The sequence below is a fragment of the Catharus ustulatus genome, chromosome 1, assembly GCF_009819885.2.
Source record: "Catharus ustulatus isolate bCatUst1 chromosome 1, bCatUst1.pri.v2, whole genome shotgun sequence".
In the NCBI taxonomy this organism is placed as follows: domain Eukaryota; kingdom Metazoa; phylum Chordata; class Aves; order Passeriformes; family Turdidae; genus Catharus; species Catharus ustulatus.
Window position 1 is genome coordinate 150084595 of NC_046221.1, and position 16606 is coordinate 150101200.

At 39.5% G+C, this 16606-nt stretch overlaps 2 protein-coding genes across 3 annotated transcripts in view; one reads left to right on the forward strand and one right to left on the reverse strand.

Moving 5' to 3' along the window:
• Positions 1-7806, forward strand: part of LOC116993226 (MDM2 binding protein) — a 33442-nt gene extending 25636 nt beyond the window's left edge. Inside the window, exons 21-22 of the mRNA XM_033053637.1 lie at positions 1271-1336; positions 2794-7806. Coding sequence (XP_032909528.1) covers positions 1271-1336; positions 2794-2829 — 102 coding nt within the window. The 3' untranslated portion in view covers positions 2830-7806. The remainder of the gene's footprint in view (positions 1-1270; positions 1337-2793) is intronic.
• A 382-nt stretch (positions 7807-8188) lies between these two features.
• SNTB1 (syntrophin beta 1) overlaps positions 8189-16606 on the reverse strand; it is a 110282-nt gene continuing 101864 nt past the window's right edge. For both annotated transcript variants that reach the window (XM_033053642.1, XM_033053641.1), the window contains 3 exons: positions 14162-14358; positions 12461-12651; positions 8189-9972 (listed from right to left, as the gene is read on the reverse strand). In XM_033053642.1, coding sequence (XP_032909533.1) covers positions 9880-9972; positions 12461-12651; positions 14162-14358 — 481 coding nt within the window. In that variant the 3' untranslated portion in view covers positions 8189-9879. The remainder of the gene's footprint in view (positions 9973-12460; positions 12652-14161; positions 14359-16606) is intronic.

The following is a 16606-nucleotide window of genomic DNA, read 5'->3' on the forward strand; positions in this document are numbered from 1 at the left end:
GAGTCAGAAATTGCAGTTCCCTGACATGATGTGCTCTATTATCTAACATACTGGCTCAGCAGCACCCTGTAGAAGTGCATCAACCTCCTGTTTAGGGGGAGATGAGAATTCTTTCCATAATACCTAGGGGACTGTGAATTAGTGCTGAAGCCCATGTTACTTGGTCTGAGCACAAAATCGAGTTAATTACAGTATGGAGTGATTAAAAGCTGTTGCTCACAAGCTGAGCTGCTGTTCTGTTCATTTGCATGTGTTTAACCTAGCACTATGGGTGAACCAGCCCAGCTTAGTCAACTTCAGTAATGGTGCTTTAAGCTAAATGAAAGCTGAACAGGACTGGATGCTTATACAATCAGAACATCTTGCTGATAAGCACCAGCTTCTTAAATTATTGGAACACAGTTGTGCAGTCGTTCTGTAAGTGCTCCCAAAATCTTCCTGAAATGTGCCCTGAAGGAAGATCTCCTAATCCAAAATCAGAAAGGGCTGCATGGAGGGATATGTGAGTAGAGCAAATTAGGGTTTGTGGTTCCATTCCAAGTAGAAAGGGAAAAGGAAGAATATGGCAGTGATCCTGTCCTTTCTAGAGAGAGGTGTAATGGGATTTTCTTCTTCTGAACTGTCTTGCAGCTCTAAGTCTGTGAGAGTCCTTTGAATCCTTTTGTGTGCAGCATAATTCAAAAGCATGCTAACAGGTATCATTTTCCTCTGGCGACAAGTAGTAAATGAATTTTCTTTCTCTTCAGGCAAAGTTTTGTTCTTGCTTTGTTTAAAAGAGTAGATTAGGTTGGACTCACTAAATGGACTGCAAAATAGAAAAGCCATTCTGGGTTTTTCCCTCTTCCGACCTGATTTTATTTTCTGATGTCTGCCTCTCTATTCTTTGCCAGAACTCTGTGTTACAGGGTAAGCTGACAGCTGATTTCTATGTTTATATAGAAACAGGATTTCAGTCAAGACTGTAAGAACTTTGAATATTGTTGAAGAAAAAACGTTCTGGAAATTGTGCAAAAATGTGCAGAAGGTTAGGAAGACTCACTCATAACTGGGTTTGGACTGCTGTAAGGAAACCTGCAACCCTGCAAACCTGGAATAGATTCAAATTATTTTCCTTCTTTTAAATTAAAAAAGAAAAGTCAAATAATTATTCTGTTGTTCTGAGCAAGGTGATGAGAGTGTAACACCACCCTGGTTATTAGGGCTCTTATAACCCAAATTAGAGTGGCCGTATGAGTTTGCTGACTTCTGTGGCTTTTTGTTTCTTATTTAGGACCTTAAAACTTCTAGAGGACTTCTTGATGAAATGAAGAAAACAGCAAATAGCAATGCTAAACAGGTAAGACTACGTGTTTATTTGTTCCTGTGCATAGCCACAGGATGGTTTAGTCCACAGCTTTAATTGATGAAGAGGTGCATGCCCTTGGCTGTGGCTCATTTCACTCTGATCTCACACAAACTCTCTCAGTCAGTAGTCCCAAGGCAAAATTTCCAGGTTTTGGATGGTATTTTAGCTACACCTCCTGAGATGATGTGCTGCAGTGAGAAATGGAAATGAGGACAATAAATGTTTCCACATCACTGAAACAAACAAACAAGAAAAAAGAGATGAGATTTTTCTTTAATTAGAATCATTCGGGAATTCTTTTCTTGTGTTGAAGGAAATACCATTTTAAAGGTTAGGAAGTAATAAGCAGGTCTATAAAAAGAAACATTTTTTTAAATAAGCAGTGCAAATCAGTAATTTTAGGCTTGTGAGTAACTGTAAGCACAAGGGATATCAAGTCAGGTTATTTGTGCGTAATATGGGACTTACATGAACAGCAGCACAGAGCAAATGACAGAAGTAAATACTCCTCCAGAAATTAACTAACTCTGATTTAAGTTTTTAAGTTCTGGGACATACACTGAAGTGACTCCATGATTTAGGAAAAAAAAAAAAGGAAAAAGAATGTCATGCATAATTACAGTACAGTTTTCATCATCATAAATTAAATGGAAGATTTTGAACTGAGATCAGTAAGTAATAGAACACACTCTCAAGAAAGGTGCTAGATCCCCTGAGAACTTAATCTGTGAGAATGATATTTGCTGTGTTCTGTTCTGTATTCCTTTGTGGATTGCTTTGTATGGATGATAAGGTTTCAAAAACTATATGGGTTGTGATGTTTGGTGTTGAACTGGGCTATTGTGCTGATACACTGCTTCTCACCTCCATCTTTGGGCAGAAAATTTTTAGGTTTTTTATGTTTGCTGTAGGCAAAGGGTATTAAAATTCGTGTCCATCTCCCTGTATTAGAGAGTATTTTGATATAACTTTACAAAAATATAATTTCCAAGGACTAGTCAGTGGTGTGAACAACTGCCCAGTTTGGAAAGCAGCAGTGATAAGGGTAGTAGATACAGCAGTGCACAAATTATCCTTTATTCCTTCTTCTCTGGCATTAGGAACTTTTACTGCTGGAACAGTGAGATGTTTGGCATTATGTGCACTTTCTTGCTGGTATATGGAGAGAATGGGGTGAAGCATTTCAATTCAGGGGTTCTAAAAAATGCCTTTTCCTAAATACAAAGCATTCTGTAAGATTAAATACAATTCTAGGGTAATGCTGTTTCCTCTCAGATATTAATGACACTTTTCTCCCCTTGAGTAGTTTTAAATCCTGTTTAGTAAGTGCCATACAGATGGTGACAAAGGACTAAAGAAAGAATTGATAAAAGTCTGTGAGATGTTCTTAATTTGCTTTCAAAACCAGGAGTTATGTAAATAGTTTGCTTTCTCATTTCTTTGCCCAGGTGATTGAATGGGTTTTGGAGAAGACTGGCAAGTAGAGGCACTGTGTGGATTTGTTCACACCTTCCCAGGAGCTGTGGAGACAGAGCACTTGTGACTACAGAAGCATTATACTGCCCAATGCACATAGATCCACACACTGGGAGGACTTTGGTCAGTGTAATTCTATACACTCATTCTTCAAGCATAGGAGCAAGGCTGGAAACTTCTTATAATGAAAGTTTTTAAAATTTTTTTAATAATTCAAATGAAAAGAGGTTGTATTTTATATGTGTATTTATTACCTTTGTTAAAAGGAATACAGCTTGACTTGGTTTATAAAGCTTTGTGTATTTTTCAACCAGTGTACTTAGTTTTTCTATGAATAAAAAAACCCCACATATTTAATTTTGATAACTACTACTTTGATTTACCTTTTTGTGTGAAGATCTCTATTCAGCTTAGTACAGCTTCCTTTTGTATAAACAGCTGTTTACAGCATGGGCCAATAGCATTTTATACACTGATTAAGAACAGTTCCTATTCTGCAGGTGAAAACAAACATAAGCAGAATTTGAATCATAATTATCTTTGTTTTGTAATATAAGGAAGAAAAAAAGCATGGCTTGAAACTTGAGACAAGTCCCATTAAACAAAGTTTCTTTGTTTTAGAAGCTGAATTTTCAGTATAATTTCCTGCATGCTCTTTGTAACACTCCTTAGAAAAATATCTAAGGGGAGATCTGAGATTTCTTTTCCTGGAAGAGGAGAAAATCAAAGCAGTAGTGGTAATGAAGATGGTGAGAGCTGGAAAAGAGCTGATGTGCTATGCTGAAATGTAAGGGGGGGAAAAAGAGTTTCTAGCTGTGTTGCAAACAGTAAAATGCTAAATTTGGCCTCAATTTGTTTAAGTACCTGGATGGGACTAATGTAATTATTCAAGTTAGTATTTTGTTGAGATGAGGAGTTCCTACTAAGCTTTCTGTATTAAAGATTTCCTATTTATCATATAAACTAATGGATTAAAACTGATAGAGATGCAGGGCTATTGTTTGCTATATTCTCCTGGTAGGAAAATAGATTAAGCAATACAAATATAAATGAAACATAATGTTATGGAAAAGTAATCGAACTAAACCATGTGGAGGTTGGACTTAATACTGTAAAATCTATGCATTCTCTAAAGAGCCTTCCTGATTTTGTGACATTATTCTTTGCTTAATTCTATTTGGAGTAAAGCTGAGCCCTATGGAGGTTTTTCATGTCTAACAGGGTCTTGAGTTTAACTGTTCTGTTCCTTTGTTCCCAAGTTCACCTTGTTCTGAACTCTACAAGACCTTTTCAGGGTGGGTGTGTACCTGGTTTGACTGAGCTGCAGTAGGAGAGCTCTGAAGTTGTTCTGCTGTGACAGTGGGCTCTAGTAAGTACTGCATGTGTCTAAGCCCAGGAAAAACATAACTATTTGTAAGATGGATTACATTTGTCTGCAGAATGCCACACATCCACAGCTTCCCAGTTTTAGTGATTTGGTGAAATAGAAATGCAATGAAGAGAGTTATTTAAATAATCATTTAATGAGTGCATGCACAAAATTTCTCCAACATAATGATTACTGTGTATGGCTCATATTTCTTTGCATTCAATATAGAAAACAAAAAGTAATCAAGACATTAACCTTTCTTAACATCTTACAGTGAATCAAGAAAGTCTCTACTTCCAGAGGGAGAAAAGCTGTAAGCTGTAGCCTTATCTGTTCAGCCTGAATGCTGATACTTTTGTCTGAATACTAAGCAAGCCAAAGAAAGCTGTATTTTCTGCTTAATTTTGGGAAGTTTATATGTTTGTAATTAGAAAAACTGTGTAGTTAATAATTATACATAAGTTGATAAGTAAAAGTACAGAAGCTCTACATAAATCCTGGAGGCTAGCTGCCATGAGCAAAGAAAATACCTTCAGGAAAGTAATTAATACTTTGAACTGGTTTTCTTGTACTTCAAGTAAAACCCAATGGTTATTGGTTTAATTAATTCTGTAGACTCAAAGGCTGGCCTGAAATAATCAGCAGGAAAGCAGTTAGAGAAACATAAGCATTTTGATGTATTGGTTTTTTGCACAATTCCCAGTGCAGAACTAATATACTGTTACCCATGTCTCATTTGCTCTTTGTGTTGTTGGCTTTTTAGGGCAAGTAGTAGCTGGGTTATTATTGTGGCTTAATAACACTGTGCCCCATTTAAGCTGTGATAACTGTCCCTGTCCATGCTCTTAACCTACAAAAAAGCAGGCGCAATAATTTCACCTGGTCCACTGTAACAGCACTAAACCAAATTATTTTACATCTGTTGTAGTTCCAAAACCCCACACTGAGAGTTCCTGCAGCTCAGCTGAAGTCCTGTAACTCAAGTGATATGGATTATAACATCACCCTTTGCCTCTGAACTTCAAATTATTTTCTTGTTTGTGGTTGCTGAACCCCAAATCCATATTTTGGGCGCTTGCTTTCATGTTTTTGCAAATCAGGATGTAGTCATATCCACCAGTACACATTTCTGGTTTACCCGTAATTCATCCATCCCATATAATAAGCATGTAACAACATAACAGCATAATACAGTAATATTATGTATGATATCTAGAAGCACATCCTCCATCCACGTTATATGCTTGTATTCCCCACAGGATTGGGGTAAGACAGCACTGATGTGCTTGTAATTTGTGATGTCATTACTTGTAATATGACAGCAATTACATAATGAATATCACTGGGCCACCACACAACTTAGCTTGGGTACTAATGCTTGTCCAAATTCACAAACCTCTTTGTCCCAGTTCACAGTTCTCCCTTGGAATTTATTTTCTAAATTTGTTTCCTAATGCCTCTAATTGTTTACACAAGAACAGAAATTCTCTTGAAGGAAAAAAATGAAAAGCCAGTCTCATGTGGGAAAAGCAGGTGATTATGTTCTACAGGAGGTTATTGTCTTTGTTAAATATTTAAAATGTTTGTTTTTCCCCTCATTCTTTTAAAATAAATTTTTGCCCTAGTCAGTCTGAGGGTTCACTCTGAGTTATAGCAAGCAGGCTGAGTTTCTCAAAATTTTGCAAGCCTACTATCAATATCTACTTTTTAAAATCAAAGTCACCACTGAATTAAAAAGTGTCCATAATATACACAGTGTGTGTATATATATAAATATGTAATATATACTGTATTAATGGTCTCTATGTAGTAAATAGACTCAGTAAATAGCTAGTTATCAATCTGCCAGTTTGACTTTTATGGAAAATAACATAAATTTAAAAATCAATGGCAGTGTAATGATCTGGAGCACATAATTTCTTTCTTTAGGCTCTGATTCTGCTTCCACTGAAAGCAAAGAAGCTCCAATTAACTTTTCAGCATGGGTAAGAGGACATTGAGAATGCTTTCAGGTGGAAATCAGATCAATCTCCCCTTCAAATCAGCTGAGCTTATCAAAGCTAAGAGCAGGATGGAGTGTGCTGCCATGTCCTGTGGGAGGAAGAAATTCTAACATTCTGCAGAAAGAAAACACTTGTTTTGTTATTTACAAAGGATCAATTCTAATCGTGTTTGTGGTGGTGGTGGTTTGCTTGGTAGCATGTCAAGAGTCTTGTTTTGATTTCTAAAGTATCTTAAGGGAGATGCTGGTTCCATTTCAAGGGCAGGACTATTAGAAACACCGGTATGATTACCTGAACACAATCAGATCAGCTTTATTATGTTGTTCTTTTTTTTGACAAACACTTTAGGTCACATTTTTCCAATAACATTTTTGCTCCAATATGTATCCCAATCATTCTCATGGTGAAGCTGCTATACAGACTTTCTGATAAGATCATTCCATTTATAGTCATTATTTTGTCAAAAGAGGGAAACTCTGGAATATCCCTTTTTTAGGCTTTCCATGAGGCTGTTCTGTCATAACTTGGGTCAGACTGAAAGAAAAGGCTTAAATTCCCATAGTTAGCTTTTCTGTTTGGGCCACTAAGTTAAGATTTAAATCAAAGGAGAAAAACAATCTCTTTTTCCATAACCATTCATAAGAGAAAAAAAGGCACATGTTGGCCTCAGTCCTTGAATGCAGAAGCTTCAGCAGAAATTTCTGCTTTTTCTTAATTTTTTATAAGTCTTCTGTTACCACCTAGTCCACTATAAGCAACTTCAGCAGAGATGTCTGAATGACCTGCCTTGAAACATCCCTGTGGGATTTCAGGCTTTTTTTTTTTTAATTTTAAGTTTTTTAAGTCATTCCACCAATGCAATTAACAGTTCTCTCAAGTAACAGAATTCTTAACAGAAGCACTGAAGTTTAAATGTATTTCTCCCAGCCCCAAAACAAAGGACAGCCTTCCAGATAGTTGTCTCGATACAAAGTAAGCTCTCCTCACAAAAATCCAATAAATGACTTTATTAAATATATTCTTTTCCTCTAAAATATAAATATTCACTATACTCTTATAAATGTGGAGTAGGTTCATATTTCATTTATCTATCCCATCCAAATATGAATCAATCCAAAATCTGAAAATGAAGAAATAGCATCTGTAATTATCATTATTTCTTTCTATAAATATATATAATATGAATTTTCTTTGCAAACTGCTTAGTTATTCACTTAGACTTCATATAGTACTGAGCACCTTAGATTACATTTTGTGTCATTTCATTGTTGGCACTAATACAGGAATTTGTAATATTTACAATGCACATACATGTTAGGTGTAACATTCCAGTGATTTGTAAGTGTTAAAAGGAATAAGGAAATAGTGCAGTATACTTTACATATGTATTTAACCTACCCGCCCAGAATGCAAGTTTTCACTTCAACCTCTCAAACTTTTAGAGGAGCCTGTTTCCAAATTTTTGAGTCGTACTTTGGAACAGCAATAGAAAATGTCCTGAACTGGTTTTTAAAGACTTCACACAACAATTTCCTTGATAAGGTGACATGAGCTCCTCCTCAGAGTCCTGTCCTCCTGCGTACCGACTGCTCTCAGCTTCTCAGATCCCTCCCAGAAGCTTCCAAGCCCAAGGAGTCCCAGGTAACTGCCACAGAAAGTTGTGTGAACGGCAGTGGGTGCTAAATGAGAAATGTCCATCTGGAAATAACTGGTAAGTTGCATAACATGTTACCTCCTACCTTGTTAATTTACATGAGGAATTAATTTTTAAGAGCAAGTACCATGACAATAAAATGAAAGTGCAGAGCTGGGTGGATGCTTCCCTGGTGTGCCTTTGACTGGTGAGAGGTGCTGGAAATGGGGCTGCTCTTCCAGTGGGGCATTGAACTGTTCTTCAGTGATTATTTTCTATATTCATTAATTCAGCCCATCATCTTAATGTTTTAATTGGTTTTAATGATTAAGATATCTATGGAAATCACCATGTTCTTATGCTGTGAATAGACAGCATGATTTATGCTTAACTCTCAAACTTAGCTTAAAAATAATATGGAACCAAAATGTGCTTTTAATTTTCCCCTTCAACAGCCAGGTGATGCTAAGTTGAAATCTGTGTGCTTTCTCAGGAATAAAAGAAATGCTGAAATATGAAAACTGATCATCCACAAACACTGAATATATTACTACCTGTACATTACTGTATATTACTTCCTGTCCTTCAAAGTGGGAATTTAGGGCAAAACTCTAAAAGCAGACAGAACCCCACCCCTGTGTGATGCTGTTTTTTTTACAAAGGAAGAACAACATAAGTGGCATCCCAGTTTTGCATCTTCCTATTCCTACCAGATCACACGTTGCCGGTTTATTACTTCCAGGTGCAAGCTGTGTGTATCATCTGTGATACTGAAGGTCAGTGTTCCTGCCTGCTTTTGGCTGCTCAAGTAGCTCTGAATAAGGCTGAAACTCACTGAATCACATTTTGAGTCACAACAGTAAGCTGTGGTACAAAACAGTCACCAGTAAGTTGTGGGCATGGAGATGAACATTTCTTATTTTCCCAGCAAGAAATCTGGTCTTGCCAAGCCATGTCTACAGGAGCAGTTCCATGTCAGGGATTGCAGCTCATGTTCCTGCCCTGGTGTATGTTTCTCACTGTTGTGGAGCTCCTTCAATAAATTTTTCCAAAACTCATACAACTAAGTCTTCCTCCTTCCCTATGTTTGTTCTTCTATGAAAACCACACAGCCAGCCTTGTCTGAGCAAAGGGGGTGACTCAGTAGGGGTAGGAGGACAGAATCTTAGTATGGCTTTCTACTGGAAAAGTGCCATGGAGATACGCTGGCAGAAGCATCATCATGCCTCAGAGTGGATTCAGGTAACTTTTACCTGAGCTGGGGCTCCCAGACAGCTGAAACTCATTAAGCTATTCTGAGAAGTCACTATAAAAATGCTTCCTGTGCTCATTAACAAAGGACACTCCTGCCTGTGCCCCCCTGGCCGCTGGCTCTCAGTACCATCCCTGTGGCTGGTCCCACTTTGGCTCCATCATAGGAATGTGGGTGACATGAGCTTACTGCTGAAGGTGAAACATGTGAGACTGTCCCTGGCAGGGGCTCTCCAGCTGTTACCTGACCACAGCTGGATTGCTTCAGAGTGTCCAACTCAAAGGTGTGTATTTGCAGGCTCTGCTGGGTATTCATGCCAGGTTCTGGCAGTGCTCAAAAAGAAAAATCTTCTGTAAGAGGTGCACAGATTGCAACTGAAAGAACCTTTTGCTTTCAGGTGATGGGACAATCTTTAGAGGATTTCTCCCCAACCAACCTTGGCTTGCATCACAACCAACAAGTGCTCTTGTCTGCATAGCCCTTTACTTTATATAGACAAGTACATTGAAATAGGCACAATTTATGATTCTGAAACATTTACATGTATGGTACTACACGCTTTTACGGTCTCATATAGGATTTTAGAATCCTATTATTTACAATGAAATCCCCCATCTTCCTTGTCATGCCATCTCTTTAGCTGAAATGAAACCCAGGCCTTGGAGAACTGCAGAAATGACAATGCCCAGTCCTGAGACCCAGGCTGGTGTCTGCTGCTGGCTGGACAGGTTGCTGCTGCTGACTGTACTTCAGATTAGTGTGGTTACCCCGTCTCTCTTTGAAGAAACAGATGGATCCCACTTATGCCACCAAGCCCAGTCTTGTGATCTTTGCTGACAGGAAGGAATGAATGATGAAAACAATTGGTTTTGGACAGGAATGAAGGTCCAGTTGCTGAAAATACAGAAAAAAAAAATCAACCTGTGAATTACAGCTCAAACAAGAAATCATTTACTGAGTACTCAAACTGCTGTCTGGTATTTTGGACAGGCTTCCATTAATAACAACCCTTCTCTACACCATATTGTTTTTCCTTTGCATTCAGCTGCAAAAATTTAGGTTACTAAAACTAATAAGCATCTTGGAAGCAAGTGAGATCCTGGTGCCTCTGGCCTTGTATCTACCTGGGTGAGCAGCAGAAAACTGAGTCAGATGCTGCAAGCACTTTTCCAAAACGCTCAACCCCATCTTTACTGGCTGTTTCTGCCTGGCATGGTGGGGCTGCTCTGTCTGATGCTCAGTGCATCTGCTGTTGGTGCAGCTGAAGTACCTTCAGCCAGTGCTGCCCAGCTGCTTCTCTGTTCTCACAGCCAGCAGTGAGACTCCACTCAGACTTTGTTTTCCACAGTCATGGTTCAGATAATCTCACCACACACTTGCTAAGCATGACAGGCTTGTCACTGTGCAGAGGCCCAACAACAGGGTCACATCAAAACAAACCACATTTGCCTTTCGTGGAGGTGCATTCTGCCCTGCTTCCTCCTTTTTCCAGGCTGCACTGCAATCTGAGAAATGCTTGTTAGGCTTTGGCCTTGAAAAGCAGCACCTGGGCTCATCCCTTCTTGAGTTTATCAGAAACACCCATCTGCTCCTAGGAACTACTGCTGTCTAAGGAATTCCTGTTTTCCCTATGGACAACCTTGGAAACTATTTTCCATACCTCAATGGCACAACATTCCTGTTGTGACACTTTCAAAGAAAGTGCTGACCCAAACTGTGGCCAGAATGAAACACTGTTATGACTAAAGCCCACTCTCTTGTGGCCCTATGAACAGCTGTCCAAAATGAGACCCTTTGAGCTCTCCTGAACTGCAGCAGGCTGTGACCAGCACCTCCCTCTCTGGGCCAGCTAACTCTCAGGTTTGCTGCACTTAGGGGATCACCAAACAACAACGAGGGCTGGGCTGGTGTCCTCATTCCTCAAGGCCTGACTCTCCACCCGTTGGGAGATGCAAAAGCATCCAAAGTGAGTGTTTCCCTGAAATCTGAGGGGAATTTTTCACAGGTACCTTGCTTGCACTGACTCTGTGTGTGTGCATGCACCTATGTATATGCTTTAGCAAATCTGGGAGAAATGCTGTTTTCTTAGACATTTAAGAGCCTTAGATATCTCAGTAAGTTAGGCCTGTTAAGTAAGGCTAAGTTGTAAGTTGTAAGCTAAGTTAAATGCTGCTTGGTGTTGTTGTTCTTTTGAGTGGCTAAGTTCAACTTTGAAGTTATAAATTGGGTTAAATGCTGTTATTCCTCTGTTAAATTGTTAAGTTATAAGTTAGTTAAGTATAAGTTAAGTATTGCTCCTTTTTTAAATTGTTAGGTTTAAGGCATAAGTACTGTAAAGTTTGAGTGCTGTTAATTTTTCAGACCGTGTTCCTTTTCATCCTTGCCTTCACTATCCTTTTGATACACACACCTTAACACACATACACCTGCCCCACAGATAGTTCTCAGTTCATTTCTGGTTTGATTGCCTGGATTTTGATTGCCTGGTTTTGGTTGCTTTCCTCGGTGTGCCTTAATTGTCCTGTAGGCAGTAAAGTGAATCTTGCCAATGAACTCTGTCTTGCTGTCTCTAAATACTAAATCTGGCTTTTGCTGATACCCTTGCTGGTAATTTTTAAAGCAATCAAACGCTCATTGGTAACACCTTTCCAGCAGTCATGAATCCACTTTATTGACAGCTAGCAAGAAATTCTCTTCAAAAGCCTGATAATAAGCAGTTTGCAAAGTATATGTTAACAAAGTTGATGTTTAGAATTAAGCACCCACTGTGTTTAGGAACTGCTGAAAAAATATGGGAGGAAAGACCATGTTTACATTCATAATTAACGGATTTAAACTCCTCATTGGAATATGCACCTTATTTTTAGGCATTGTGACACCTTAGAGGCCTATGCAGATAGTTTGCACAACATCTGTAGCTTTTTCTTTTTCAGCAAGTACATGTTCAAAACCACCTAAAACACAGCTTGTTGTCATAACATGAAGTCCCTATGTGTACATTGGAATTAATAAGGTCTCATTCTTAATTTTTTTCACCTATTTAAATAATTTCAAAAAGTGAAATGTATACATACAAAAATTTTAACATCTGGCTATTTAGAGGTAGAGTTTGTTCTTAAATATGACAAATCTTTCATCTCTCTTAGTAAGGTTTTAAAAATTTTTACTGTGTTTTTAGTCAGATCATTATGCTGTGCTAGAAAGCACAGTGTCTGAATACTGGTACTGGAACCTAGCACTGGCCAACTGTTAGAATGGAACAGAATGGAATAAAGTATTTCAGTTGGAAGGGGCCTCATCCATTAGTGCTTCTCCACCCCACAGCCTGTAGGACAATCAAAGAGATGGTAACATGCATCCCCTTGCTAAACACAGTACTTACAATTTCTCCATCTTTTTCTCCAAAGTCTAAATAAAGCATCCTTATTCCATCATCTGAGGACATTTTCAGTTTTTCGTAGGGATATTGTGCAATTGTCTTGGAGAAGGCACCATCTTGCGGTTCGGTTGTAAGAGAGAATCCATGTTCATAATGGATGGTCAAGCGGCACTCCTGGCTTTTGTAGGTGCAAGCTGAAAAACACATCAAAATTTAGTCTCTCTTAAAAGCAGTTCTTCATGTTGCATCATACATCTACATGCTGACAAAAAAACAGTGTACTGAAGTTTAAGAAGACTCAGAGTGGTGTTTCCGCCTTCCAAACCTTGACAAAGTCACAACTGCTCTTCTTGCATCTGATAGACACAGCCAGAAACAATAAACATGGCACACAATGCATGAGAAAATTAGGTGCTGTAAAGGGGTTCCCTAAAGTATTTTGACAAAGATGAAGACTCTCCTGAATCCTCAATAGTGTCATGGTAATTGAAAAAGGGTCCAGATAAATGTATGTAATAGCTACTGCAGAAGAAAGACTGCATCTTCCCCTCAGCTCTGAAAGAGAGGCCATGATCCAAATTAAAGGATGAAGAGTTTTGAGTTCACGTCCCAAATTCACTATTCCATCACTTCCTTGGAACAATTCTACCAAGAAGGGTTCTTGGCAGTGGGATAAAAGTGCTGTGATAAAAGAAGGGGCTGATTTCCCTTCTTCTTTTGGAAAGAATGGCTTTATGTCACAGTGCTGAGGAGGTGGAGCTGTTCTCGAACTGGTTCCCACAGAGCTCTCTGGCTGGTTTGCGCATCAGAGGCCCTCACAGAGCATCCTGAGCTCCCTGTGGGGGCTGGGGCCTGGCAGCTGACAAGCAGCCACATGGTTCTATCTGAGCTTTGAGAAACCAGAACTGCCCTTTGGCATGGCTGGATTTGTGCTTTGGCTCCTGCTGTCACAGTTTTAGGAAATAAGTAGAGATGAAATTCAACATTAACAGCCCTGTCAATTGTAGGATTCACAGGGGAAGGACTGCAAAGCCTGGGGGCACACAAGAGAAAGGCCCAGCTTCAAATCCCAGAGCCACCCCAGGCTTGCAGCTACCTGGCCAAACAAGGCATCACTCCAGAGCATCTGCAGCCAAGTACTTTTATTCCAATTGATTTTGCATGTACAGAATTACTGAGAAGTGACACCCTGATGATCAAGGCAGGAAATTACTACCCATCAAAATGTGGTTATTAGACTGGTTTGTGTTTTTTTACTCTCCTCTAGTATGTAGAGCTGGGTGAATAAATGACCAGTTCATACTTGTGAATGTGCCATTCCTCTTCTGCCTCCTCCCTCTACAGGACAAACTCCTGCTAGGCTCACAGGACTTTCCTGAATCTCAGAAAGATGCTCTTTTCTGTGGGTTTCTGGACAAACCTCTGGCAGTCACTCCTCTATGACATGCAGGCCTACATGGCTGACTACAGACTTCTTTCTGAAACTTCATGCTGAAAGCAAACCCAAAAGTGAGCATGGCAATGAGTGTGTCACTGGACACAGGTACCACAGCAGCTGGGACTGGCTCAGAACCTGACAGTATTTTAAACAAGTAGCATCATTTTTTAAATAAATCACCTCTAGCAGAAGGAACCTGAACTGCCACAAATGTCATGGGAAGGGTGTGGAGGTGTGGAGGTGGCAGTGCTGTGGGTGTTACTCACATGTGGTGATTTCTGTGATGAGCTCTGCAGAATTGTGGCAGCCCTGCACTACACTCCTCGTCCACAGTGAGAGGTCTCGGCTGGTCTCAGTCCTGAACAGATGAGTTTCAATCCCTTGTCTTGTACCGGTACGCGTTGCAAAAGACAAATCCACCCCTGACTTCGGTGAGCCTTTTCCTGGGCCAGAATGAACCAATCTGCAATTGGATTTGAAAACACTTTAGGAAATTGTAACAACAGTGCACTGCATCAAAAGCTCCACCTGAGCATAGCTCTTCTCTGCACATTCCTAATACACATGGTTGGGAGCACGAGAACTCGCATCTCCTCTGTATTCTCTCAGAAGAGTGAAGGTCCAAGGCAGTGAGCATAGAAGCAGCTGGACACACAGGTGATGACATGGATGTCCCAAAATCACTTAATGAATTGTACAAAACATCCCTTTGGTTAAGGAACTGAGAGAAATCTCTGAATGATCTGTGGTGATGGAATCTGGTCCACAGATACAAGTGCTGGCTCAGATGAGGCAGCTGAATCCAACTTCCATGGCAAAGCAGCATTTGCTGTAAAGCTTAAACATCTGCTGTCAAATTCAATGATATATACTGTTGAATAAAGTATGAAGCTCTGTAAAATATGTACATGCCAAAGTACTGTCTTGTACTTACTTTTTCCCACAAGGAACCTGTAAAATGCAAAATGTTGCAGCTACTTGTAATCTGAAATTCTCTCACATTTGTCTGCAATTAACATTTTTTGCCCAGCATCAACAGCTGATCGCCTGCGACCAGGAAAGATTTGTTCATCTGGGCAAACAAAAATCACAGGGAATATTTCTTAGTGAGAAAATCAATACCTCATAAAAATTAATTCTTCCTTAAATCTGCCCTTTTACGTTGTTTTTTTTTCCTCTTAAAGTATGGACAGTCAACACAGAATTCACTTAGAGACACAACACTGATTCATCTCAAAAGAATAATCCAGGGGAGCTCATCACTCTTTGAGATTCAGAGACCAACCCTCAGAGGCAAACACATAATGAAATTTGTCTGAAAAGCTTATTTCTGTCTTGTGCCTTCTGTTTTTCTTTCTATAGGCAAACAATGTACTTCATAGGAGTCTATAAAGCATGTGGCATGGTAGTAGAACACTTGTGCTAAGGGATAAAACATTAGATTAAACTAGTCTAGTGAATCCTAATTTACCCTCAAATTATTGTTTTGCATCAGCAAGAATAGTCAGCCTGTTAGCTGCCACCAAACAGGGATGTTTTAGTAGAAAAGAAAAAAGCAGAAAGGAAAGAAAAAGCACAACTTTAGCTTTTCAATTATTGAAACACCAGCCACAGGGCATCTGAAATTTCCCCCATGCTGACATTTGGGATGTACATTGTGGCAAACAGATGCACCCCTCTTTCATACCCCACCAGAAGGTTTGCTCACACTCAAGTACATGAAACTTTCTCTTGATTTTATGGTCCCAAGAGCTTCTGGGAAGCGAGACACACAATATCCTGGTCAGAGATGCCCTGCCCTGTGTCTGGGCAGGACAAGAAGAGCTTTTTTTCCCTCTAGAAAGGCTGAGTTAATGCCCCACTCAGCTTTGATACTCAGGGCCTCCTGTCTGTACTACAAAGAGATTTTGCAGTTGAGGACTGAGTGGCAAACAAACAGCCCAAAAATTTTAATTCCCTTTCATTTGGTGTGAGAGGGTGCAAACTCTGAGGGGAAGCTACATCTTGATAATTAAGGCAGGAATAAGGGAACTGAAATCTCCAGTGACATCTGCTGCTGTCTGTCCCTGGGCAGTCACCCAGGCACAGGCACAGCCACTGCTCTCATGCTGCCTTCACCTACTGGGATGTGGAAAAGCAGCTTGGAAAATCACATCAAGTTTTTCATTAGAAATAAAACTACTCCACCTTTTTCCTGGGTCATCTCCTTTCTGCAGTGCTCATCAGCTGTACTAAAAATCATTTTCTATTACTTATGTTACTGAGTACATAACAAACAGATGGTTCCAATGTTTGATTTCCTTCCAAAATACACAGCACCGCCACCCACTCCCCCACACCTTCATGCTGTATCCATAGTACTGTATTGTAGGTTTTTCAGCATATGGATAGAATGAAGATGTACTTTACAAATTCAAGTATGTGAACACATCCAGCATGAACGTTGATTCTTGCCTGCCTTTTCTTATTATCTCCTCATTATTAAAAATCCAGTCTCACTATATAAAAATGCTTTTCCACCAGGCAATTCCAGATCATGCTTTGGAAAGTCATGCACTTAAAGATGAACTAGACAAACATGCAGGAAGACCTTTGATAGTATTTATGTACCAGCTGTCAGAACTGATGTATTTAGGTACAGGTCAAAGGATTCCCATGCTTTAATAAAGTTGCATTAATGTGGGCCATTTCATTTACATAGAAGGTGTTTT